Here is a 26,756-nt window from a genome sequence, read left to right as displayed (position 1 = left end):
CAATGTTTCAGTAATGCTTTTTATACTCCTAAGACCTGAGAACCTGGACTCTCGCTGCTCTTACCAGCTCTGTGGTTTAATTGGTCTGCTGCCACAGCCCAAATGTATAAAATCCTCCGGTGAAATTCTTGGTATGATTCAATTCCAGGAGTAATTTCCTAAAGAGAAGAGCTAATAAGATTAAAATGCTGCTGTAATACAATAAATGTGAATTAATCCACATAGACAAACAGATCAAACTTGTTCGTCCCATACTGAGGAAAATGCCACAAACAGATGTAACTTGTTAGTATTGATGTTCCCTCAAAAGTGTTTGGCTGGCTGATGTCACTAACGGCATTGAGAACGGCCTGGATTCACAATTTAAAGGAAAAAAATAAACAATGATTCTCCTGTTGTTATTAAAGCATTTCTTGAGTGGACACAGGAAAAAGACAGACTAAATTTCCTTCTGACTTATTCAATTACATGGCTTCATGGTGCATGTATTTCTTTAAGCCAAATCCATGTCTTAATATCATCACTATCACCATCAATCAATACTTAATTTGGTTCCCTAAATATGCTAGGGAAATAAGAGCAAAATAAAACATAAAAGAATCATGGAAACATGATTTTAACTTACATGCAAATATCCTTTAAGCAACTGCTAGAGCAAAAAATTCACCAAAATTATAATAGTTCTGTTAGAGGTGATAAGATTGTAAATAATTCTCTCTTCCAATTATTTTTAATTTTATATAAGTTCTTATAAGCCATTTTTACAACATAAAGTTCTCAAAAACCATTCTAACTTCTAATCATTCCTGGAAGAAAATTTAGCATTAAAAAGTCTCCCAAAGGAAGAGGATGATATTTATTTTTAAAGTATATTTAATTAATACATTTTTACAGGAATACACGTGAGAAAACCAGAATACACCAGTTTCACGGGCAAGCAAAATTTGGCATTTTAAAATCAAGATCTGGAAATACCATCCTGAAAGTAATTTAGAAATCAAGTCAAAGCTTGTTCTTGGTCTGGGGCCTGGAATGAGTTCCCTGAACTGATGCAATCTGAAACCCTAGCCAACAAGTGTTTATCAAAGTCTTTGTCCCAAAGGGAGAAGTCTCTAATTCTCCAGGAGTCATGCTGCTGGGATTGCTTTGAGACTTGAGCAAAGAGAGCGAGTAGGAGTACAAACATCCAAATCATTTGGAAACATTTTCTTTTCCAGCAAAATGAAAGCTGGTTTTTCATGATATGCAATTTGTAATCAAGCCCTCCTTTACTGAAGCGTTTTGTCAGCTACTGGTGCCTTTGCTCCTTTTTCCTGGGAACCACATCATAAACAGGAAGTACATGCCTCTGGGGCTTATTCATTGCAGAATGGAAAAAATGAAGCTGTGGATTTTCTCAAGGATGATTTAGAGAGGACGGATCATTAATTACTGTACTCCCCTCCTTATCTTCACCAGGAGCCTTATAAACCAAACGACTGCACAAGCTGTGCTCCACACCCAGGAAAATAGAGTTCTTTGCCCATATGTGACGGGAAGTCAACTTTACAGCTCTGCATCAGGCTTTGATCACATACTGGCAAAGAGGATCAGCCCCTGTCTTAACAACCTGTTAGAACCCTGCCTGCTTCACCTTCCATCCTGACAGCCACAAGCCTCCAGAGCTAAGATCAGAAAGTCTACCATTTCATATTAACCAAATACCACAAGCGTTGGGTATGAAGCAACCCAAAACTGAGCAGACTAAAAAGAAGAAAAATGTACTCCTCACAAGGGACATCTCGGTGGTGATGGCATAGCTCTGGAACTTGGTTGCAGTGGTGGTTACACCAATCTAAGCATGGGATAGAAGGGCACAGAACTACACACACACACACACAACCTTGTGCCACTGTCAATTTCCATACTCTGATACCTACCAGGTAAGTAAGGTGTAACCATTGGGGGAAAGTGGATAGAGAGAGTACACACAACCTCTCCGTACACTCCCTGCAACTTGTGATATGTTTATTTCAAAATAAAATGGTTTTTAAAAGTGCACATTCTTGTGTACATCCACGTTCTTTGACCGTCTGGCATCGGGACAAGTCACGGAGAAACACAGCCTGGTTTTCGCGTGGAAGGTTTCAGCCGCCACCCAACACAAAACTTGAGGCTGGGAACACCCCTGCAGCTGCTGAGCGTGGGGTTTCCTTTCTGACCTCTAACCCTGCCTGACGCCCCCCCCCCCCCCCCGTCTCAAATTCAGGTCACACCTCAATGTCCCCTCTTTACGGAGAGGCCTTCCCTGCGCTCCCTAACCAAGCAGACGCCCTCTGCTATTCTCCGAGTACCTCGGTCCCTTCGCCGCATTCTTCGCTCGCGTAAAGAGCTGGTTAGTTTACTTGTTTGCGGCCCGTCCCGCCGCCGGCCTATAAGCTCCAAGAGCGCGGGCACCGCGTCTGCCCCTCGCCCACCCTACCCCACCGCCACGAGCCCGCCGCGGGGCGCGGGCCACGTGTTCTACAGCCTGTGGAATAAACGCACCTCCCTGAGATTCACTCCCTCCGGCTCCAGGGCGTCGCGTCGGTTCCTCCCCCTCGCACCTCGTCCTCTCCGCCACACCCGGGCCCCTCCGCCTCCTCGCCTCCACGCGGACCCCACCCGGCCAGGGAGGGCGCCATTTTCCTCTAACTCGTCTGCCCAGAGGGCTGCTCTCCCCCCGTTGGCTCCTTTTCCTCAGGCTCCCCCCAACTCAGCCCCCTCCCCAATATCTCCAGCCACCGCCCCGCGCTCTGCGCCGCCCTCCCCTCCCTTCCGGTGCCGCCCCTGGGCCCGGACCCCAGCCCGCAGCCGGCGCGCCCCTCACACCACGCCCCTCAGTCCACGGACCGCGTGGGAGGCACCCACTCAGCCGCTGTGCGGGAGGGGAGGGAAGACGGGCGGGGCGCGGGGGCGTGGCCTCTTCCGTACTGAGCTTGGATTGGCCAGTCCCGCGGGGGCGGGACTGCAGCCTGGGTCTTGTCCTCGGGTCTCCGCCGGGCATTCTTCGCGGCTGCGGCTCCAGCTTCTGCGACCAGGACGGGACAGCGGCGTCTGCGGCTCCGGCAGCATGTCTGAGAAGCGGCACACAGGGGATGCCGAAGCCCGGAGGCTCCCCGACTCCTTCAGGGGTGAGCCCCGCGCCGTCTCCGCCGCCCCCCGCCGCCCCCCCCAAACTTTCCCTCGCGAACGAGACCCAGCCTGGGAGCCCCAGGCTCGTCTCCGCCGCTTTAAGCCGTGCGACCGTTGCTTTAAGCTTCGGTGACGCTGAGAATAGCGAACCCTGCTTCGCGGGCTGGGGGTCAGGTTTAGGGATGTTAGGGTGCAGAGTGCACAGCGGCGTGCCTGGCACACAGAGGATGCACCCACTGCAGGGCACGTTTCCAATACCAAAGCCATAGCAGAGGCTCGAGTGCTCCAGCGGTTGCCAGATGCCTGGCCCTGTGCCAGCGCTTTGCGTTCATTATCTCGTGGCACGCATGCGGGCAAGGAAATGCTTAAGTGACTCGGGGCCAGCGAGTGGTGAAGCCGGGGCGCAAATCTGCACCCCACACTCAGGATCCCGTGTCTCCTGTCTCCCGACTCCCCTTTCCTTCCCACCCCTCGGAGGTCATCTCCTCCAGCCAGCCTTGGGCTAACCCCATGAGTGAGCCCCCCTTCTCCCGAGCTGGAAGGAACTCCTGCTCCCCCAGCCCCACCCCTGGCCAATTTCATATCAAGAAGCAAGACCGACCTGTGAGATTTTCCCCTAACCCCTCACATATATTTGCTATATTTGCGAAGAAAAGAAAGTCTCTTTTTGACATTCTTCCCCTCTCTTTCCAGCTTCACTTTCTGCCCTATCTTGCCCCCTCTTTACTCCAGTTGTCCTGGGGACCTCGCCTGTGCGGCTTTTGTTTCTCACAAGGAACTCATAAGTACCCCCACCCTACTGGGGCCTTCCCTGTCTTGAGTGGCTCAATCTTGTTCCCCTGTGAAGGAACTAATACTCTTGAGAGGGGTGTCACCTTGAACCTTTATTGGCTAACTCCTTGGGGGTGGGGGTTCCAACAGAGGTGACAAACCTCCAGGGGTGCTGGTTCCCTCCCTGGAGCTGGCTCATAGCAATCCGAAGGAATTATTTCTAAGGATGGAATTTCAGGCAGGATGACATGGTGAAAGACAGTTTAGGGGGCTGGGTGGGCTTTTCCAGCACCCCACAGAGAACCCTGTAATGGACTTAACTTATTCTGATTATTTGTAAAGCCAGCCTTGTCCACCCATCTAATTTAAGTCCCATTTCCTCTGCCCAGTGATCCTTCCCAGGAGCATCAACAGAATTATCCCTCACTTTCCTCTGCTAAGCACCTCGGAGAGTTATCTTCCCAAATCAGTAGTGTAACAGGAAGGCTGTAGTTGAAGAAACTGATACTCAAAGAGGTTATTACTTCAGAGTCACGTAGTTGATAAGTAATGGAGCCGTATTTTAAGTCTGAGTTTGACTCTACAACCTGCTGTCCACCTCTTTCATAGCTGGTTGTCTTTTCCTAGATAGGAAGGTGGGTGGGATCCCTTCCTCTGTGCCCTGACCTTCTGGTGGGAGACAGAAGGACTGTGAGGACAGCTTTAGCAGTTTGGTGAAACTGCAGCGAGATATCTGTTTATAGAGGTTCTTTGGGAATACACGTGATTTTTATTTATACTTCATATCCCCCTTTTTTAGTTGTTTTTCATCGTCACAGACTAGTTTCCATTTCTAATTTCTTTTTCTTGGTTCTATGATTAACTTTTTTTTTTTTTTTAAGACATGTTTTTCGGAATCTAACGAAAACTCCTCAGAAAATTATACATACCAAAAAAATTTTGCATAGTCTAGGTTGCCTTTTTAATATATATATATATATATATATATGTAAATATAAATATATATGTGCGTGTGTCTGTGTGTGTGTGTGTAAACACAGGTACAAAAGCCATTACTAGAATTTATTAAATAGATTTGATTGAGTGCTTGCCATGTGTCAAACACAGCCTAAGTGCTTTACAAACATTATCTAATTGCAATCCTCTTAATGGCTCCACAAGGAAGACATTATCCACCATTTTACAGCAAGAAAACTGGGGCTCAGAGTAGGAAAATCACACATGTGTGTGATTCAGAGCTAGGTTTCAAACCTGGGCTCTGTGATTTCTCCAAACCATTTTCCCTATCCTAGAGCTACCTCCAAAATGTGTACCCAAACAGGAGCACCTGGGTGGCTCAGTCGGGTTAAGTGTCCCACTTCAGCTAAGGTCATGATCTCATGGCTGTGAGTTCAAGCCACACGTCGGACTCTGTGCTGACAGCTCAGAGCCTGGAGCCTGCTTTGCATTCTGCATCTCCCTCTCTGCCCCTCCTCCACTTTCTCTCTCTCCAAAAATAAACATTAAAAAAATTTTAAATGTGTACCTGAACAGAGGAGCTTGTCAAACACCAGTACTTCACTAAAGGTGAGGGAGAACAAAGAAAGCCCAGAAGAACCTAGCTTCAGTACAGACCTCTTGAATAAGACATCCCCAGAAGGCTGCTTCTGAAGGAAACAGTGGAATATAAAAGCCCAAACTCTATCCTGTTACGATTTTGCTGACAATTAGTCTTAGGAATGTAAATATGACCAAACCCAGGGCAAAATTACTTTTTCTTAAAGCCAGTGCATTCACTTTGTAATGGAATAATGCAGGTGGATCACAAAGAAATGTATTATTATAATTAAGAGACATGTCAACAGAACATATCCCTTTGGGAGAATGCCTGAAAATAAGCAGAATCAAGGGACTTATTTGTTTATTTCAGTTGTTACAGCTGATCAGATTGGGGAGAACTTTGTAACTTCTTTAATAATTAAGCCGAGTTAAACCATCAATGGTCATAAATTAACTCAAACCAGTGACCAAGTCTACTAAAGCCGGCGTGTGTGTGTATATACATGTATATATATTGGGTTGCCATGATAATACATTGTGAAGTGTGGAAAGAGAAAAGGTAGAAATTCTAGTCAATTCTCCTTCCCCCATTCTTTCTGAATCGTTGTCTGTCTTCCGGGGCTAGTAAAGAAACTTAAACCCCAAGCATTTGGCCTGCCATTTCCGTAGATTAGCCTTTGAAGATGTGAGCGGTAAAGTATCTGTTGCAAAATATCACACAATAAAAATTATACCAACCTTGCCCAGTTGTGAATGCACTTATGGTACGATGGCATAGTGTAGTGAAATGGGAGTGGAATTCAGAATTCAAGGATCGGAACTGAGCTCTCAATACCATCCCTTACTACCTGGGTCACCTTGGGCAAATCTCAGCCTCCGGAGTCAATTCCTCATCTCTGTCTTGGGCATAATCTTACCACAGTAACTGTCTCCCAAGGTTTCAAGAATCAAATGAGAAAATTTAACAGTGACTGTTCAGAAAACCTGGTTATTATGCAGGAAACTAAAATTTATGGACAAAGAGTGTTTATGAAAGATGGTCCAAGAAAGCTTAGAGCTCTGATTTACCTGCCCAAATGTGGTCTGTTTCTCCTCCAGAGACAGAGTCCCCAGGCAGATTGTTAGCCTTGGTATTTTCTTTGGGGTGTGCAGGTCCCAGAAGGCAATTCACTTACTAAAAAGTTTATTCCTGTAAGCTGTATCAGTGTGATCTTAAAGTTGTGATAAAAGTAACAGCTGCTATTTAGTGAGTACTGCCTGAGTGTCAAGCTCTTTACGTTTGTTTTTATATGGGATGAGTGTTCTTTTCCCTCCTTTTTCTGGTGAGAAAAGTTAGTGGTAGAATTGGAATCTGACACCCAAATCCTGAACTCTTAGCCGCTGCTTAGCTTTTTGGCCTCAGTTGAGAATGGGGAACCTTATGATTTAGTTTCCTTATGCAACTGTTCCCCATTTTGTTTTTAACGTAAGCTCTATGCCCAGTGTGGAGCTTGAATTCATGACCCCAAGATCAAGAGTTTCAATGTTCTGCTGACTGAGCGAGCTAGGAGCCCCTGGTTTCTCACTCTGTAGTTAAATGATGTTGCCCTCCAAAGACTTTTATGGGAAAAACTTAATTCTAGATGCTTTTAAGATGTCCAAGAAAAGGAGCTGGGAAAAACAAAACAACAGCAGAAGTAGGAGCATTTTGTTCTCTTAATGGACTAGTCTAAATGTAATTAACTTAATACCATTATGAAATTGTTTTTCTCTCCAGTTTTTCTGGAAATGGCTGTTTTTATCTTGCCAGCTGTGGGCCATATTCAGGTCACACGTATTCATTCTGACAACTGCTTTGGGACAGAGGATGGTCTGCACTGTATTCTTGGGTCTTGTCTGCTGACGTGTAGATCAAGTTTGTCTCATGTAAAGGCTTTCCTTTCCCCTGAAGAAACAGCGGAATCCCTCAGCGCATTCAGCAATTATTTACTTGACAAATGTTTTTTGAGTACCTGTTATGCTCTAGATGTCTATTGTATTAGCTCATTTACTCTTCACGATAACCCTCTGAGGAGGTACTCTTATTAGCTCTATTTTTAAGCAAGTAGACTGAAGTGCAGAGAAGTCAGATACTTTCACAAAATCACACAGCTAATAACTGGCAAAGCCAGCTTTGAAGCCATCATGCTATACTGTTTTAAGAAGACCAAAATCTGTGAAGAAGATGGACCCTGAAAAGAATAATTATAAATGTGATTTTTTTTTTTTTTAAATAGGCGCCACGTCCAATGTGGAGCTTGAACTCATGACCCTGGGATCAAGAGTCGCACGCTCTACCCTACTGAGCCAGCCAGGCGCCCTCACCTTTTTAGAGAGGGTGAAGTGTAATAGGCAATTAGGAGAGGGGGGGCCCTATTTAAGACTCAGAAGGTTCAAATTTAAAATTATTCATGACACTCAACCTCTTTTTCCTCCTGCTTTATGGCTGGAAATAGTCAAATGAAGGAAAGCTACAGAAAATCCCCAAGATGCTTGGGAAATAAAATATTTACACATATTTAAGTTCCTTACTCTTTTTTGAGCAAAGCAAAAGACTCCCTTTATTTCAACTTGTACTGGAAATCTTTCTTAAAAGGAATTGTCCATTCCCTTTTTCTAATATCTCATGGTAAATACAGTTTAAGATTTGTGATTCAGATCCCATAATGGTTCACCAGTATTGGTTCTTTTTTGTTTTGTTTTTCTTTTTTTATGTTTATTTATTTATTTTGAGAGAGACAGGAAGAGAGGATCCCAAGCAGGCTCTGCTCTGTATGCACGCAGCCCAAAGCAGGGCTCCATCCCACAGACCGTGAAGTCATGACCTGAACCGAAGCGAAGAGTAGGACACTTAACTGACTGAGCCACACAGGCGCCCCCGTGTCGGTTCTTTTCATCCAGTATTTGTAGCCATGGATGGTTTATAATAAGGAAGAAAAAGTAGGATCTCCAGTCATGGCTCTTAACTTGATATCATCTGGCCTGTAGCCACTCCGGCCCAGAGAATAATTTCTTCCCTAGAGGCTTCAGGATTAGGGCATTCGAAGAACTGTAATTAAAATAATCATTTGAAAGGCGGGTTACAGTGTGTGCACTCCTTTGCTTTGAAAGCCTCCAACTAAATACCATTGTTTCTTTAACATGAATTTATTGAGCCCCTATTGTGTGCTAAGCTCTGCCCCTCTCCCACCCCACCTGGTGTAATGTTTCTCTCTGTAGAGTCCTGCCTTCATTTTTGTTTTTTCTTCACTTTATTTTCCTCCATTTCTCTTCTTGTCCTTTTCTTCTGTGGTTTCCTTCCCTTCTTTGTCTTTCTTTGTAAATTCCAGGCATTTGAAAAACTCAGTCATAGTAAAATTTTGATTAATTGGTATATGTCATCATTAATGAAATATGTCTTATATTGACATTTGCATATTTCCCTGCCCTTTGGCCTATTTGGCCTACCTTGAATTTTTACTTCATCAAGTCTTTTAAAGCCCTTGTTTCAAAACAAAGGAGAGAGAAACAGGATCTGAATGAAAACTGTAGCCTTACTTGAAAACCTGAAAGATCAAATATATTATTTAACTCATGATGTTCTCCTCAAATACATAGCTGTAGGACTTGGACCAGGGACGGGCCATATAGCCTGTGGACCAGATCTGGCTGATTGCCTGCTTTTGATTGCCAGGCTGATTGCCTGGCTATTGCCTGTGGGCCATAGCCCACAAGCTAAGAATAGTTGTTATATTTTTAAGTGGTTTTTTCAGGGGTGCCTGGGTGACTCAGTCGGTTGAGCGTCAGTCGGTTGAGCGTCCGACTTCAGCTCAGGTCATGATCTCACAGCTTGTGAGTTCAAGCCCCGCGTCAGGCTCTGTGCTGACAGCTCGGAGCCTGGAGCCTGCTTCGGATTCTGTGCCTCCCCCTCTCTCTGCCCCAACCCACTCGCATTCTGTCTCTGTCTCTCTCAAAAATAAATGAACATTAAAAAAAAATTTTATAAGTGGTCTTTTCAAAAAAGAATATTGGGGCACCCTAGTGGTGTGCAGTCAGTTGAGCATCTGATTCTTGCTCTCGGCTCAGGTCATGATCTCACAGTTCTAGAGATCAAGCCTGCACTAACAGTACGGAGACTGCTCGGGGATTCTGTCTCTCCCTCTCTCTGCCGCTCCCCTGCATGCGTGCATTTTAAAAAAAGGAGAATATTTTGTTATCCATGAAAATTATATGAGATTCAGATTTCCATATCCATGAGTTTCACTTGAGCACAGCCTGCCCACCCATGGGCATGTTGCCTGTGACTGCTTCTGGGGTGCACAGTAATTGCAACAGACCTTATGGCCTACAAAGCCTAACGTTTCTGGTCCTTTACAGAAAAGTGTGGCAAATCCTGATGTAGGATCTCTGGTGGGGGATAGTGGTGGCCAAAAAGAACACTTATATCCTGAATATTTATGCTTTTAAGAAAAATGAAAAATTGCCCAGACCTTTCACTTCCACCAACTGTTGCCCCTTAAAAAAGTGCTGTTAAGACCATGCTGTTAGTGTGTGTTTTTGAGGCCAACCGCCTAGCCCTCTCTCTTATCTCTCCCCACCCAAACTGCACTGTTCTTGGCATTTGACAACACGAAGTGAAGTGTTTCTCTTGCATTCCGGGAAAGGGGAAGGAAAAGATTGTCCTTGAAATGCTGCTTTTCAGGCATTGCAACAATCCTTGGGCTGGTTCTTTTCTTTTTTGTGTATAATGATACAAATGACCCTGAGTTAGATTTTCAGATATTGTGGAAGACTTTTCTGGCCTTTCCCTGAAGAGGACATCTAATCTTTTGAACTTTAGAATAAAATATCAAAGATAAATGGAATTTATTATTAATCCACACGATCTCCAGCAATGCCAAGTTCAGTAGATCTTAAAGTGAATCAGCTGATACAGTATCATTAACAACATGGAGTGCTCTGAAATTATGCCTGCGTCATGCTCTTGAAAAGCTTATTTTACTGCTTTTTTGGGAGCCAACCCAACAAAAATTACTGTGCAACTTTTGTTTGTTTGTTTCGTGATTTTGTTTGTTTCCTTCTGTCTCTTCCCAGAAAGTCTTTTGCTTTTATTTCTTTGGGAGTCCAGGAGGGGTATTTCATACCTACTTTACAATTTTTGTAAATGTTAGAAAGAAGGTATGTGAGGAACCTGCTTGTGGCCGACATGTGATAAACATTCAACAAATGGTTATTATTATTAATTATAAAATATACCTCCAGAATGAGAAGAATTTAAGAATTGTGTGATTTTATCTTTTCAACAAAATTCGTTTACACAGGGAAGATGCGTGGAAGTTTTGCTAAGCATATATGCATTGCAGCAAGTTTCTGTTTGAGAAAATTGGAACCTAATTGTTCATTAGATGGAACAATGGAATATTATTCAACCTTTAATAATAAAGAATATGTACTGACATGAAAAGATACTCACAATTGGGGGGAAAGCAGGTTTAAAATAATTATGTATACCATTACTTTATTTTATTTTATTTTATTTTATTTTATTTTATTTTTTAAAAAAAGCAGATAGGAAAGGTTTAAAGGACAAATAGCAAGGTAGAAAATAATCGCCATCTAGAGAAAATGAAGGTATAGATAATTTTTCTTTTAAAATAAGAGAAAAAAATTATGTTTTTAAAAAATTCATGTTAGTCCCCTGGAGATAAGCCCCATTTGAATATTCAGTTAAACAGTGTTGATGTATAAACTTATATCCACTTTCAAAACCTTGCTTTGATTAGTTAAAATTTTATTTTGGGGCACCTGGGTGGCTCAGTCAGTTGAGCATCCAACTTCAGCTCAGGTCGTGATCTCACCGTTGGGTTCATGTGGGTTGTGGGTTCGAGCCCCACATCGGGCTCGCTGCGGTTGGCACGGAGCCTGCTTCGGATGCTCAGTCCCCCTTTCTCTTTGCCCCTCCCCCCTCTCAAAAATAAATAAAGATTACAAAAATTACTTTAATGCAGTTTTCAGAAGAGTTTTGTAGTAAAAGAAAAGATAAAAACTATGGCCAAGTAGTATTTACAACCGAGTGTCATGGGGTCACCAATCTTTACGAATATCCCCACCCAGCCAAGTACCAACAAGTATATCAACCAAAATATCTCAGGAATACTGACTGCTCATCATTTATCTTTTACCTCCTACAGCTGGGAGGTATTCAGTCTTCAAGCTAATGAATGAGGGACTTGAAGGAAATGAATTTCATGAAATTTGGGGGAGTAACTGAGAATTTCTATTCCTCTTTGGCCCGTGAATGGTAGATGACTAAGGACTCATTAGTACCTTGGTGAAGGATAAGCCTCACCTCTCTGAGGAATGTGACTATGTACCTTTATGAGCTATAACCAGATAAGGAAGAATTTCAAGGGTTGAGAATGAGATAGTTCTAGAGGCACCAGAATAATCTGAAATGGTGCCATTTCCCCAGCGTATAAAAAGATTATTTTTTATTGGTTTTTTAAAGTTTATTTATTTTGAGTGAGAGTGAGCAGGGGAGGGGCAGAGAGGGAGAGAGAGAATCCCAAGCAGGCTCCTGCACTGCCAGCTTAGAGCCCCACACGGGGCTCGAACTCACGAACAGTGAGATCACGACGGGAGCTGGGATCAAGAGTCAGGCACTTAGCCAACGGAGCCACCCAGGTGCCCCTACGTGGATTGCTTCTAGCTGAGCCTTTGAAATGTGAAAGTCCAAGTCCAGTTTTCCAGCTACGCACTTCATTTCTTACTGCTCTTGGTCTGTAATCTCATATATTCATTTGAGGATTTCAAGAATAACGTCACGACAGAAACAGAGTGCATGCACACATGTCCATACAAAAAGACTGGGCGAGAATAAGAATAAACATCCCATCCTTCCAAAAGTTTCTAGTCTTATATATTCAGGATGCAGAGGTTTGTACTTTGCCTGGAGATAGGAGGTTTGGGGCAGTATTTTAGAAAGCACCAGATGCTGTCAGAGAAGTATTTGGCCAGTGTGTTCCTTATTTGCAATCCATTTCACTTTGGAAACCTAGACCTGAGCCTGGCAGAGAACCTTGAGACCATTTCGCTATAAATAGGCACAGCTGGAATTAAGAGGCCTTCCTCTGTAGGGACATCAGATTTCATTCTCAGAACTCCTACCATGCTTTCCAAGTTTGCATACTCTCTTGAGAAAGTGCTCCAGACACAAAAATGTCTTTGATGAGAATTTTTTTTATTATTTAAAAAAATTTTTTTTAATGTTTATTTCTGAGACAGAGAGACACAGAGTGCAAGTGGGGAGGGTCAGAGAGAGGGAGACACAGAATCTGAAGCAGGTTCCAGGCTCTGAGCTGTCAGCACAGCCCGATGCGGGGCTCGAACTCACAAACTGTGAGATCATGACCTGAGCCGAAGCCGGCCGCTTAACCGACTGAGCCACCCAGGCGCCCCAGAATTCTTTTTGATTTTTTTTTTTTTTTTTAATTCAGAGTCAAAGGACCAAAGGAGTGAATGGACTTAGAACAGGAGCTCTGGAGCAAGATGTCCTATGTTTGAATCCCAGATCTTCCTCCCTCATGTGACCTTGGGAAAGCTTTGTTGTTTCAGTTATCTCCTTTGTAAAATGAAATTAAAAATACTTAACTTCAGGGGCACCTGGGTGGTTCAATCGGTTGAGCGTCCAACTCTTGATTCCGGCTCAGGTCATGATCTTGTGGTTGGTGAGTTCCAGACCCACGTTGGGCTCTGTGCTGACAGCTCAGAGCCTGCTTGGGACTCTGTCTCTCACTCTGTCCCTCCCCTGCTTGAGCTCTCTCTCTCTCTCTCTCTCAAAATAAACAAACAAACAAACAAACATACATTAAACAATATCTTAGGGGCACCTGGCTGGCTTAGTCGGTTGCACAACTGACCGGCTCAGGTCATGATCTCGCAGTTTGTGGGTTTGAACCCCGTGTCGGGCTCTGTGCTGACAGCTCAGAGCCTGGAGCCAGCTTCAGATTCTGTGTCTCCCCCTCTCTCCGCCCCTCCCCCACTTGCACCCTGTGTCTGTCTCTCTCAAAAACAATAAATAAAACATTAAAAATATATAACTTCACAGGGCTTGGAAAGAGTACAATGAGATACACATCTAAAGTAATTGAATACGGTGCCTATAACAAACCACCTAAAAATGGCCACTCTGATTATTGACAGTTGTGATAATGCCTGATGGAGCCTTCTGCACAGGCAGCATTGTGGCCTTGCTTGGTGTATCCTCTCAGTGAATATGTCTACGACCCCACAAATTTTAACTTAGAAACTTCCAGGAGATTAACTTAGAGCACTTTTATTCAAGTATGCATAGGACGTTTGTTTATCTCCCACTGTGACACAGAATCAGAAAACTACAAAGAATATATAATGTCTATTCCTGGTCTTTCATTCTGTGTTTCAGAGCACTTGACCTGGATGCCATCTTGTGTCTCTTCTCTCCTAAGGTCTCAGCCTGAACTCTGCTTATTTCTTGGCCCACCATTTGTTCAAAGGCCCGTCTCACTGTCATCTTTGCCCTTCTGAGCCGTAACAGGTCCCTGGTCTGCCTCTTGCCCTGTTGCCAGTCTCCCTCTCATTATTAAAACAGCTCCTAGAAATAGAACAGACGCTTTCAGTGGTTGATAAGAAAAGTGATAGTATCCCTTGGCCTTCAAAGTCCCTCTGCCCTCCACAAAGAGGAAAAACAAACTAAAAATGAGGAAGACTCTGGATACAGAAAGTGGAAAAACACAAGCCAGGAAGTGAAAGGGGTTTCCCCGGATGGTAGTGAAAGCCAGTCACTGGGACAGCTGTTCACAACACCCAAGAGAGCAAGTCCAGACATGGCTCCAAGAAAGACTCTCTTGGAGGATGAAATTGGTAGAGTACCTGACCTTGAGAGAGGAGATTGAGATCATTGATGAGCGGTTTGAGGCTGAATCAGTGAGTACATTAAAAAGTAAGCAAAGGTGAGGGGTGGCCTAGGTGTCTCCGTCGGGTAAGTGTCTGACTTGATTTCAGCTCAGGTCGTGATCTCATGGTTCGTGAGTTCGAACCCCGCATCGGGCTCTGTGCTGACAATGCAGAGCCTGCTTGGGATTCTTTCTCTCTCTCTGCCCCTCTCCTGCTCTCTCCCTCTCAAAATAAATAAATAAAATAAACTTAAAAAAAAAAAAAAAAGAAAACCTAAGCAAAGGGAAAAAGCAAGACAGTGAAGAAAAACAAAAAGTTGTGTGGTACAGAAAAATGAATTAGACGTCCCTGCGTGGCTTAGCTTTGAATCGCATTGACTTATACATGAAATATAAAATGCTATAATGACCACACAAAAAGTACGATGTAATTAGAAGGATGGGTATATTTATGGGCGGAGGAAAAGCTAAATCCCCTTCCACAGTGGAAAGTCAATAAGGAATGCTCAAAACGAAGAGAGCCACAAGGAACAAAATCAGCATGTTATTTAGAAACATGGAGTGTAGGGGCGCCTGGGTGGCGCAGTCGGTTAAGCGTCCGACTTCAGCCAGGTCACGATCTCGCGGTCCGTGAGTTCGAGCCCCGCGTCAGGCTCTGGGCTGATGGCTCGGAGCCTGGAGCCTGTTTCCGATTCTGTGTCTCCCTCTCTCTCTGCCCCTCCCCCGTTCATGCTCTGTCTCTCTCTGTCCCAAAAATAAATTAAAAAAAAAAACCGTTGAAAAAAGAAACATGGAGTGTATACCAAAATACTCCGCCAACAGAGCAGCTGCCTTTGAGGAAAGAAACGCTGAAAGAGGTAAGCAGGGGACCGCTCTCTTTTTGTAGTAGTCTTCTAGAACTTTTGGACTTTTTAAACTTTGTGCAAGTATAGCTGCTAAAAAAAAAATTAGAAAAAGCACAGGTGCATAGCAACAAAGGCTGAAAAAGGAGGTGAGAATAATAGAAGGGAGAAAAATAGGTTACACATTTTATTTACTCATAAAATGCAGGTGTACAAGAGAAAGGTTTGGAAACATACTCACCATGTGTGGATTGAGTACGTTTCCCCTTCTTTTCCATACTTTTCTGAATTTCTTGCAGCAGGGCGTGTATTACCTTTATAACAAGACGAAAAGCTATTTCGTGTTACAGGAAAGGAAACAATTAGAAAAGTGGGAGGAAAACTGTCTACCCACCCGAGCCCCACTCTGTCCCACCGGTGTGAGTTACCCCTATTCCGTGTTTTCAAAATGTTCTGAACAGAGTGCTCTATGTCTGCACTCACCACCCAGTGTTCTAACGATCTGTTTGTCTGTCCTGCCCGCTGAACTTGCCTGATAGCCGGGATTGGGTCTTACTCCCTTTTACCCCTTCAGTGCAAAGCACGAACCCTAATAAATATTAGGTGCCTAATAAATATCTGCAGGATAGAAAATAACATAGACAGCCTTTGTCATGTTAAGGAGATTAGAAAAAGTAGCACCGGGGCATGTGGGTGGCTCAGTCAGGTAATCAGGTAAGCATCTAACTCTTGATCTGGGCTCAGGTCAAGATCGTGTGGTTCGTGAGTTCGAGCCCCACATCAGGCTCTGCACTGGCAGCACGGAGCCTACTTAGGATTTTCTCTCTCCCTCTCTCTCTGCCCCTCCCCCACTCGTGGGCTCTGATTCTCTCTCTCTCTCAAAATAAATAAACTTAAAAAAAAGAAAAAAGTAGCACCCTGCACTTCAGCGTTGTTGTAAGGATTGCATGGGAAAATCCATGTAAACCAGCTCCAAACTCCAAGCATAAGTGTGTTCAGTGAACAGAGGCTGAAGATGGTCAGAGTGTGCTAATCACCATGATAAGAGTTGCATATTTTTTGTTTTCACAGATAGCCCTAATACGGGCCTTGGACCTTGTGGCTGGATTTTGGTGGCTGTCTCGTTCTTGTTCACAGTTATAACCTTCCCAATATCGGTATGGATGTGCATAAAGGTAAAGAATATTTCACTTGCATCTGGAAAGGGGTCAAGCCCTAACTACATAAACCCCCTTTGTGTGTGTGTGTGTGTGTGTGTGTGTGTGTGTGTGTGTGTAAAAGAGACAGACACCTGCTGGCCTGTAGTTCTTTTTCCTTCATGACTCCTTTAGAAGATTCACTCTAGTCTATTGTGATGGAACTTTAGAACTTCTTTTCAGGCGGTCTTTCTTACAGGTAAGAAATACCTATAGTAAGGATCACCATTCGGTCGCCTGGGTGGCTCAGTCAGTTGAGCGTCCAACTTCAGCTCAGGTCATGATCTCAAGGTCCGGGAGTTCGACCCCCACATCGGTCTTTGCTGCTGTCATCCTGTCAGCACAGAGCCCTCTTCAGGTTCTCTGTCCTCCTCTCTCTCTGCCCCTTTCCAGCTCACTCTCTCGCTCTCAAAAAAACCCCCCCAAAACACGTGGGTATGTTCAAGCTCTCCCACCGCCAAAACAAAAGTAAGGCTCACCATCGAAGTTCGGGATGTGGGACGCTCCTGTCCAGATTCAGGAGGCCGAGGTTTGGTTGCTGGCTCCATTGTTCACCATGTGACCTTTGCCATGTTTCCTTCCTGTGAAATGGGAGGAAGTAACAACACCCACTTCCTAGGGCCAATGTGAGGATTAAAATAATGTATCTAAACATGTGTATCCCAATGCCTGGCACATGGTAAATGCCCCCTAAATGCTGGTTATTTTTTCCATGAAGTTATTAATACTGTGACAAATGACTATCATTTACATATTCCTAAAGAGATAAAATATGCTCTATAATTTTCAGATAAGTTTATTGTTACGATTTAAGATATCAGGAGACAAACTATGGGGAATTTAGTTTTTTTCTTTCTTTCTTTTCTTTTTTTTTCTGTATTCACAATGCATGAGTAACTGAATGATGATGTTAACAGCTGAGGAGTGAAGTTATGGATTTGCTCCTGTATACTATTCTATACTTCCCAAATTTTATACCATGAATATGTATTGCTTTTATAATAACTTAAAAAAATAGTAAATACATATCATGCTTGGTGGGGGTAATAAAATATTGGACATGTGATTTATAGATACTGTTTGGATTTTATTTATTTATTTTTAATTGTTTTTTTTAATGTGTATTTATTTTTGAGAGAGAGGGAGAGAGAGAGTATCCCAGCACAGAGCCCGACATGGGGCTCAAACCCATGCACCGTGAGATCATGACCTGAGCCAAAATCGAGAGTCAGATGTTTAACCAACTGAGCCACCCAGGAACTCCATTTATGTATTTATGTATTTAGTTATTTAAGTTTTATGTATTTAAGTAACCTCTACACCCAACGTGGGGCTCAAACTCATGACCTCAAGATTAAGGGTCCCATGCCCTTCCAACTGAGCCATCCAGGCACCCTGATACTATCTGGATTTTAGAGAAAAAAACAAAATAGAGGCATCTAATCTGTTTAGGGCAGAAATACATATTTGAGAAGCTGTTTATGTTGGGGCACCTAGGTAGATCTGTCAGATAAGCATCCACCTGCTGGTTTTAGCTCAGGTCGTGATCTCACAGTTCGTGAATTCAAGCCCCGCATCAGGCTCCAAGTTGATGGTGCAGAGCCTGCTTAGGATTTTCTCTCTCCCTGTCTCTACCCCTCTCCTACTTGTGCTCGTTCTCTCTCAAAATAAACAAACTTAAAAAAAAAGAAGCTGTGTATAAAATAAATAGTGGATATAAATATTTGCACTCCTCATGTTAAATTATTATTATTTGTGTTTTTAACCTAGATCATAAAAGAATATGAAAGAGCCATCATCTTTAGATTGGGTCGCATTTTACAAGGAGGAGCCAAAGGACCTGGTCAGTATAAGGGTTCTGGGTGGTTGTCTGGAGACTGGAATTCTTCCTCCTGTTGATGTGAATTCCCTTCCAAGGGCCCTTTCTCTGTTGGCTTAGAAAAGAGTGCATGTGTAACAATAGCAGTGGCACGAGCCAGTCTTGCCACAATCACCCTTTCCTTCCCTTAGCTCCCCTCCCCTTCCCATCCAAGCTGATAACATTATTTTAGGCCAAGAATAGCGGCAGCCATGGAAGTCTGAGCATGAGAATTCCTATTACGCTAAAGGCTTTCCAGTCATCGCTTTTGGCAAACTTCACTTAAGCCCCTACTGCATTCCAGGCTCTGGGAATTCAAGGGAGACTAAAATATGGTTTGTGCCCTCAAGGATCTTGCTGTCTAATGGACACCAAAAAGGAAAACAGTTACAACCCCGTGTGATAAGTATTAGGATCAAGTAATTGCAGATAGCTGTGGAAACCCAGAGACAAGTCACTGACCCGAATTAGTAGGAGGAGACCATCTGGGCTGAAGGTGACATCTTGGCTGAGTCTTGAGGCCTGGAGAGGTGTTAGCCAGAGGGGAGGTGTTCCCCACAGAAACGGCAACAGGCGCGGAGCGATGTAGAAGGGAGCACGGCAGACCCAGGGAACTGCAGGGAACAGCCCAGCAAGAGCATAGAGCACGAGGACAGGAGAAGGGCTGCAGAGGGGCCTGGGCAGGTTGGGCTGGACCTCGTGTGACGGGTTCAGGGCTTTGCAGTTCAGGAAAGACTTGTGCTCGTGGCTGAGAAAACGGGCCATAGGAGAGAAACCGAAAGATACAGAAAGACTTGGGGAAGGATTGCATTGGTCTAAGTGAAAACAAGACGGCCAGTGACAGCGGAGTAAGGAAATGAAATCACGGGCCTCAGTGGCAACAGTTTGGTGGGGGAAGTAAGCAAGAGGATAGCATTCCTGGCGTCTGGCTCAGGCACTGAGACGAACTGGCTTCTTTCAGTTGCCTAAGTGGATTCTCTGACGGTGAACGGATTCGGCACTGGCGTCTCTCCGTAACATTCTGTGTTTCTTTGTTGCAGGTTTATTTTTTATTCTGCCGTGCACGGACAGCTTCATCAAAGTGGACATGAGAACGATTTCATTTGACATCCCCCCTCAGGAGGTAAGGTTGTCTTTTGCCATGAGTAACAGATGTCACATGTGAAAGTACTTAGCAATGAGAGAGGCAGAGGAGAGCGGCGAGAGCACAGGTGGAGAGCCTGTCGGCCGTCACCGTTTTCCAGCTGTGTGACTTTGAGCAAGTTCCTCAACTTCTCTGTGCCTTAGTTTCCTCAGCTGTGAAATAGAGGTTGTGACAGTAGGACCTACTTTATAACGTTCTCGTGGGGACTACGTGAGATGTTATGTGTAGAGTGCTTAGAACAGGGGCTAAGTTAGTAAGTGCTATGTAACTGCTTCTTACTACGAAGTGTAACACAATGTTAACTCAAGTGTAATGTTAGCTTTTCATACTTGTCATCACTTTTACTACCACATTTCTCTGCTGCTGGTTTCTGATAGAAAATCCAGCTTAGGGGGCACCTGAGTGGCTCAGTCGGGTAAGCAACTGACTTCGGCTCAGGTCATGGTCTCACGGGTCACGGGTTCGAGCCCCGCATCGGGCTCTGTGCTGACAGCTCAGAGCCTGGAGCCTGCTTCGGATTCCGTGTCTCCCTCTCTCTCTCTTCCCCTCCCCTACTCGCATACACTCTGTCTCTCAAAAATAAGACATTTAAAAAAAAAAAGAAAATCCAGCTTGGTACAATATTCTTCTTAAGGTTTTTTTTTTTTTTTTATGAAATTTATTGTCAAATTGGTTTCCATACATCACCCAGTGCTCATCCCAACAGGTGCCCTCCTCAATACCCATCACCCACCCGCCCCTCCCTCCCACCCCCCATCAACCCTCAGTTCTCAGTTTTTAAGAGTCTCTTATGGTTTGGCTCCCTCCCTCTCTAACCTTTTTCTTCTTAAGGTTCTTGATTATACTCTAGATTAATTGGCTAGAAGCCCCAAAATTAGGAACTGCTCATTCGGCATTTTAGATAAAGCCTATAATGTTTTAGAATAGTAACTACTTGGGGCGCCTGGGTGGCTCAGTTGGTTAAGCGGCCGACTCTGGCTCAGGTCATGATCTCGCGGTCGTGAGTTCGAGCCCCGCGTCGGGCTCTGTGCTGACAGCTCAGAGCCTGGAGCCTGTTTCAGATTCTGTGTCTCCCTCTCTCTGACCCTCCCCCGTTCATGCTCTGTCTCTCTCTGTCTCAAAAATAAAATAAACGTTAAAAAAAAAAATTTTTTTTAAAAAGAATAGTAACTACTTCATGCTATTTCAAACTGTTTCGCAAGTAATATCACTGTTGAAACTCACAGCAGAATCCCTGGAAAGCTTGTAGCTGCCGTGGGGCAAAGGGATCCCTCCAGGCCACAGTGGCAGAGCCAGACCAATATCTAGCTTTTTGGGGTCCTCGCCTCATGCTTCTCCCACCGCTGCATGCTAAATGCAATCCACATTAGCTCCATCCTGGCCTGTGACCTAGTGATAGCTAGCCTGGTCCACATGTCCAGGGAGGCATCCTAACCTTTGTAGACAGAAAGCCTGAAAGTAGGATGAAGGGAGGGATAGAAGAATATGTCAAGTGTCTCCTGGCCAAAGGCCAGCTACTCAGCAGGGCGGTGGAGCCCGGCCTCATTGCTTTCTCTTTTTCCCAAATCCAGAGACCAGCCCAGGAACCTCCTTGCTGGTACTGATCCAAGTAGTGGGTGAGGTCAGACTTTGTAATCCACACATACGTAGGAACACCAGGAATCGCTTTTACCCACCAGAACAAGGCTGGGAGCTGTGCTGTATTCTCTGCACGGATTCCCATGTCTCAGGGAGGATCGGCTCTCAGAAGGAGCCCCTTTCAGGGTAGCTGGGAGTCCTGGCATTTTCCTCTGTAAACATCATGGGCAGCTGGCCGGCTTGCTGTAAGCCTCTGCCTTCCAGCTGCTGTCTTCTCTCTTGCGAGCTGCTGAATGCAGAGCAGATTGGAACTTGGCGAGCAGTCCTTTTTCCGATCCCCTGTGAACTTCATGTGAAGGAAGATAAATACTCTGCCTACAATAAACAGTAGGAAGAGAGGCGGCAGCTTTAGAAAGCTCTGGCTGTGGCAGAGTCACGAGGGCAAGAAATGGTTTAGAAATGATACACATTTTCCCATCACATCATGGGAACTGATTAATTTTCATGCAAGATGGTAATATACTATTAGAAGTATTTTTAGATTATCAGAAAAAGGATTACCGCTTTCCTGCCTAGCAGGGACTAAACAGCTATATAATACCGTTAGTTGTTATCACTTGCCGTTTACATAGCTCTTTGCACTTTTTTTTTGTAAGTTTATGTATTTATTTTTGATAGAGCAGGGGAGGGGCAGAGAGAGAGAGGGGCGGGGGCAGGGGGGAGAGAGAGAGAGAATTCCAAGCAGGCTCCAGAGCTGTCAGCCCAGAGACCGAGGCAGGGCCCGGACTCCTGAACCTTGAGATCATGACCTGAGCCAGAATCGAATCGGGAGCTTAACAGACAGAGGTACGCAGACTCCCCCCTTTACACTTTCCAAAGAGCTTCATTCACAAACATCTTACCAGCTCTTCAAAGAAACTTGCACAGAATTGGGCAGTGTAATTAGCCCCATCTCACAAATGAGGAATCTCTAGGTCAAGCAGTTTAAGAGCCTCACTAGGGTCACAAAGCAAAGCGGGGTAGAGCCCCGGCACCAATCACTAAATTCCCAGGATCACGTTTCAGGTCATCTCGCATTTATTCACCCCCTGCCGTGGATCCATCCCTCTGCCAGTGCTTGCGATACAAAGACAGACTACTCTTAAGAAACGCCTAGTCCAGCAGAGAAGCCGTGATGTAGGTCAGCAATACTGGCCGCTGCAAAGGGGCAGTATTTGCAAAGCGCTTTGCAAAGCGCAAAGGGGAAAGTGTTTAAGTCTGCCCCGTCTGGCAAGGTTCACAGAGGAGAAGACACTTGAGCTGTGTCTTGAGTGATGAGTAACAATGTGCCAGTCTCATGGCATGCGGGAGAGAGAGGGGAGAGGACATCCAAGCAGAGGGGACACCTGCACGAAGGCCCTGGGACACGCAACGTGGCGCATGTGGGACGCACACCTTGTCCTGTGTAGGGTGTGCAGGGGGGCGTGGGACGGAGTGAGGCCAAAGGGCCAGCAGTCAGAGGACGCCTACACCAAACTAAGGTGCTGCCCTGAAGGTGGTAGGAAGGAGCATTGGCAAATTCTGTGCTTGTAAGCATCTTCATGGAGCGTGCTACAAAGTGAGTCTGTACCCTGATCTCCCCCTGTAACAACGTCCCCCATTCACTTTTTGTTCTAGCAATGCTGTGCTACTTATATATATATAGCTCAGCAAACCTAGGCTGTGCCATGGCTCTGTGCCGTTTCATGCATTATTGTCTCTGCCTTGGATGCTCTCATGCCACCCTCAGAAAATTGTTATTTCAGGTTGCCTGGGTGGCTCAGTTAGTTGAGCGTCCGTCTCATGATTTTGGCTCGATTCCAGGGTCGTGAGATCGAGCCCTGCATCGGCACTGAGTGTGGGGCCTGCTTGGGATTCTCTCTCTCTCTCTCTCTCTCTCTCTCTCTCTCTCTCTCTCTCCCCCCCCCCTTTCTCTCTCCCTCCCCCCTGCTCTCCACTACTCTCCCCTGCTCATACTCTCTCTCTCTCTCTCTCTCTCTGAAATAAAAAATGTAAAGGGTGCCTCGGTGGCTCACTCGGTTAAGCATCCAACTTCGGCTCAGGTCATGATCTCACGGTTCGTGAGTTCGAGCCCCACATCGGGCTCTGTGCCGACAGCTCGGACCCTGGAGCCCGCTTCAGATTCTGCGTCTCCCTCTCTCTCTGCCCCTCGCCTGCTCACATTCTGTCTCTCTCTCAAAAATAAATAAACATTAAAACAATTTTATAAAATAAAAAAATTTTTCTAATTTAAAAATTTAAAAAAAAATGTTATTTCTTCCTTGAAGACACAGCTCACACACCACCCCGGCCACCTACAAGTGTCCTTCCTTTGTCCCATAAAGTCTCCCTTCATTCCCCGTCCGCTTTGAAGGAACAGTGCCTGCTGCTGAGCGGTATCTCAGTATTTGTTGACTAACTGAATGAATTAATGGAATTAAGGAATAAGTGAATGTATTTTATTAAAATTCTAAATACACACTTCACTTCCTGACGCTCTGTTGTCTTAGTCCATCCGGGCTGCTCCAACCAAACCCCACAGATTGGTGGCTCAGGAGCAGCAGGATTTCTTACTCACAGTCCTGGAGGCTGGACTCGGGGGCTGAGGAGTGTCCACTTCCTAGATCCTAGATGGCCGTGAGGGTTCAACCCTCGTGACCTGATGGGCGTCCCGAAGGCCCCGCCTCCTAATGCCATCATGTTGGGGCTGGGGCCTCCGCGTCTGAATGATGAGGGAACACAGACATTGAGTCGATAGGGCTTACTAAAGAAAATCGGCCAGTGTTCAAGATGTTCCATAGAACAACATTCCTTGCAGTCATCTTAAAGAAGGAGTTGGTCGGCCGGTGTGCAATCGCTCCCTTTCTGTTACAGATCCTCACTAAGGATTCCGTGACCATTAGTGTGGATGGCGTGGTCTATTACCGCGTTCAGAACGCAACTCTGGCCGTGGCAAATATCACCAACGCCGACTCCGCAACCCGTCTTTTGGCACAAACGACTCTGAGGAACGTTCTGGGCACCAAGAACCTCTCTCAGATCCTGTCTGACAGGGAAGAAATTGCACACAACATGCAGGTGAGGCGTGTGCCGGGGCTGATACCCACCAGAAATCAAAAGATGAAGCAAAGGGTCATTGGTTGTTTGACAGCTTTTTACTCATTCCAACTGGGGGATCACTGGCCTGCCTTCTTCCCCTCGTAGAAAGGTTTTCTCAAACTTGATTTGGTGGAAGGGAATATTTTTCACACAGAAAGCTCATGGGTTAATAGCTCAGATGCATGCATCGTTTTTTTTTATTCCCTTCAGTGTAGTTTTGTTTTGTTTCCCGAGAATTAGTCTTTAACCTTTGTCTTGAGCATAATAATCCAGAGGCCGTTCTGCAAGACAGTGCGGGTATTGTTAAATTCTCGTGTGGGTCCCATGACTTCCCTTGGAACTCCTGTGCTTTCCAGTCTTACTTGGGTAATAGATTACAAATTAAACCTGACTTGCTCAACAAAGATAAAGCACTCTAACCTGAGATCTTGTTACTTGTATCAGTGTCATGGTGTGTAAAATCTGTGACCTTACCTGATGTCCACAGCCACCATATGAGACAGGAAGTAGGATTTCATTCCACCCATGGTAAAGGGACCAAGTTGAAGCAGGAGGAAGTAATGTGGCTTACGTGGAGTCCTATTAGATCAGGAGCCAGCTGGCCACCTGTTTCTATCAGTAAAGTTTTATTGGGATACAGCCACTCCCATTGGCTTAGGTATTGTCCACAGCTGTTTTTGACCTACATCGGCACAGTTCACAGTTGCAACAGACACTGAAAGTAAACGATCACTGTCTGGCCCTGGCAGGAAAAGTTCGCCAACCTCTGCATGAGCTTCTTAGGAATAGAATCAGGATCAGCTCCCTGGGACCCAGCCCCTAGCTCAGCCTTCCATCCAGCGCAGGAGAAGTAAGCTCTCTCCCGGCTCTCCCCCAGCGCCCTGTCTGCTCTAGACCCCAGTGCTCTACCGTAGGCCTCTGGGCTGGGCTGAGCATTCCTGGCTTGCCTTCTCTCTTCCTGACAGTGTACCCTGGATGACGCCACGGACGACTGGGGAATAAAGGTGGAGCGCGTGGAAATTAAGGACGTGAAGCTGCCTGTGCAGCTCCAGAGGGCGATGGCTGCAGAGGCGGAGGCATCTCGGGAGGCCCGAGCCAAGGTAACCGCCCTTTCCTTTTCTTTCCTTTTCTTCTCTTCTCTTTTCTTTTCTTTTCTCTTTTTTTCTTTGTTTTTCTCTTTTCTTTTCTTTCTTTCTCTTTTTTTCTTTCAGTTTGCTTTGCCTGTGGAGTTTTCTTTTTAAGGAAAGCATGGTTGTTATAAAAATGGAAATAATCTTAACGGGTTTAGCCAAGTTGAAAGCCTCCCTATCACTTCAAGCCACAAGCCCCCCAAGGGGCCACCGCTCATGACAGCTTAGCATATACACCCGGGTTTTATTTGACTAGGGTGTTAGATTGCCGGCTTATTTTGCGTAAGCATGGTCACACCCACGTATCGTTCTGTTCCTTGATCCTTTCACTTAACATCATCCTGTGAGCCCGTCAGTGTGTACAGAGCCATGTCATTCTTCTGTGACTGCGTGTCCCCCCCCCCCCCCCCCCCCCCGCCCTGCCATGTCTCATACTTCATGCTCCGAGTCCCCCACTAAGGACAAAGGAACAGTTCTGGCTTAGAGCAAGTGGACAGTCCGGTCCATGTGCCTACCATTTGTTCCTTCCCTGTCTTCGTTTTTGAAGTTTATTTATTTTGAGAGAGAGAGAGTGACAGTGCATGCGGGATAGGGGTAGAAAGAGAGGGAGAGAGAGAGAATCCCAAGCAGCGTGGAACCCAACGCAGGGCTTGAACTCACGAACCGTGAGATCATGGCCTGAGCTCATCCTTGCCTATTTTTGTCTTCTCTTTCATTCTGTCTTTTCTCAGGAGCTTCTTCCTTCTTACTGTTCCCTCTTCCTCTCTGTCCTCTTCTTTTTTTCACTCCTCTCATGTCTGCTTTTCCCCCTCCTTCTTGTCATCACCATCCCTGCCTGCTTCTTGAGCCCACATGGGTGCGTGCCCCATAGGAGAAGTGTTGAGGAAATATCTATTAATCTAACCTAGGAAAGAGGGTCTCTGGAGCTAATTCATAAGGACACAGGGATATCTCGCCAAACCCAAGGATGGGAAGTAGAGTCAAGTCCCATCAGAAATGGAGCCAGGGACTGCAGTGTGGTCAAGACCAAAGGGAGCTAATCATTCCATCTCCTGGGCCTCATCTCACTGCTGACAGCTGGAGGGCAGAGTCAACTCTCAAGTTCACACACCTCCCTCAGCTGAACACTGAAGGGGACAGACCCGCCTTGATTCCAGATTCATAGCAGAGAGATTCTCTTTGGCCCAAGTTTGGTCAAAAGGGCAAATTCAGGGGGCGCCTGGGTGGCTCAGTCAGTTAAGCGTCTGACTTCAGCTCAGGTCATGATCTCACGGTTTGTGGGTTCGAGCCCCACGTCAGGCTCTGTGCTGATGGCTCAGAGCCTACTACTTCGGACTCTGTCTCTTTCTCTCTCTGCGCTCCTTCCGGTCTCTCTCTCTCTCTCAAAAATAAATAAACATTAAGAACACTTTTTTAAAAAAAGGGCAAACTCAGATATTAAGTTCCACAGCCCTTTGCCTGTGAATGGGTGAAGGAAGAGGGCCAGTCTTCATCGGAG

General features: G+C 45.3%; 1 protein-coding gene and 1 long non-coding RNA gene across 4 annotated transcripts in view; one reads left to right on the top strand and one right to left on the bottom strand.

Moving 5' to 3' along the window:
* Window positions 1-2,705, bottom strand: part of LOC125927338 (uncharacterized) — an 80,553-nt gene extending 77,848 nt beyond the window's left edge. The window contains exons 1-2 of one of the 3 annotated variants that reach the window (XR_007459305.1): window positions 2,527-2,705; window positions 65-158 (exon numbers count right to left, since the gene is read on the bottom strand). This is a non-coding gene — a long non-coding RNA (uncharacterized LOC125927338). Of the gene's footprint in view, window positions 1-64; window positions 2,507-2,526 lie in introns of those variants that run through there. The other 2 variants (XR_007459306.1, XR_007459304.1) reach the window with 2 other exon arrangements.
* A 294-nt stretch (window positions 2,706-2,999) lies between these two features.
* The window catches only part of STOM (stomatin), a 31,747-nt gene continuing 7,990 nt past the window's right edge, over window positions 3,000-26,756 (top strand). Inside the window, exons 1-6 of the mRNA XM_049637571.1 lie at window positions 3,000-3,152; window positions 16,307-16,410; window positions 18,202-18,274; window positions 19,330-19,412; window positions 23,904-24,107; window positions 25,094-25,228. Coding sequence (XP_049493528.1) covers window positions 3,092-3,152; window positions 16,307-16,410; window positions 18,202-18,274; window positions 19,330-19,412; window positions 23,904-24,107; window positions 25,094-25,228 — 660 coding nt within the window. The 5' untranslated portion in view covers window positions 3,000-3,091. The remainder of the gene's footprint in view (window positions 3,153-16,306; window positions 16,411-18,201; window positions 18,275-19,329; window positions 19,413-23,903; window positions 24,108-25,093; window positions 25,229-26,756) is intronic.

This window comes from Panthera uncia, chromosome D4, assembly GCF_023721935.1.
Source record: "Panthera uncia isolate 11264 chromosome D4, Puncia_PCG_1.0, whole genome shotgun sequence".
NCBI lineage: Eukaryota > Metazoa > Chordata > Mammalia > Carnivora > Felidae > Panthera > Panthera uncia.
The sequence above is the reverse complement of the archived record's forward strand: the minus strand, read 5'-3'. Positions and strand labels throughout refer to the sequence as shown.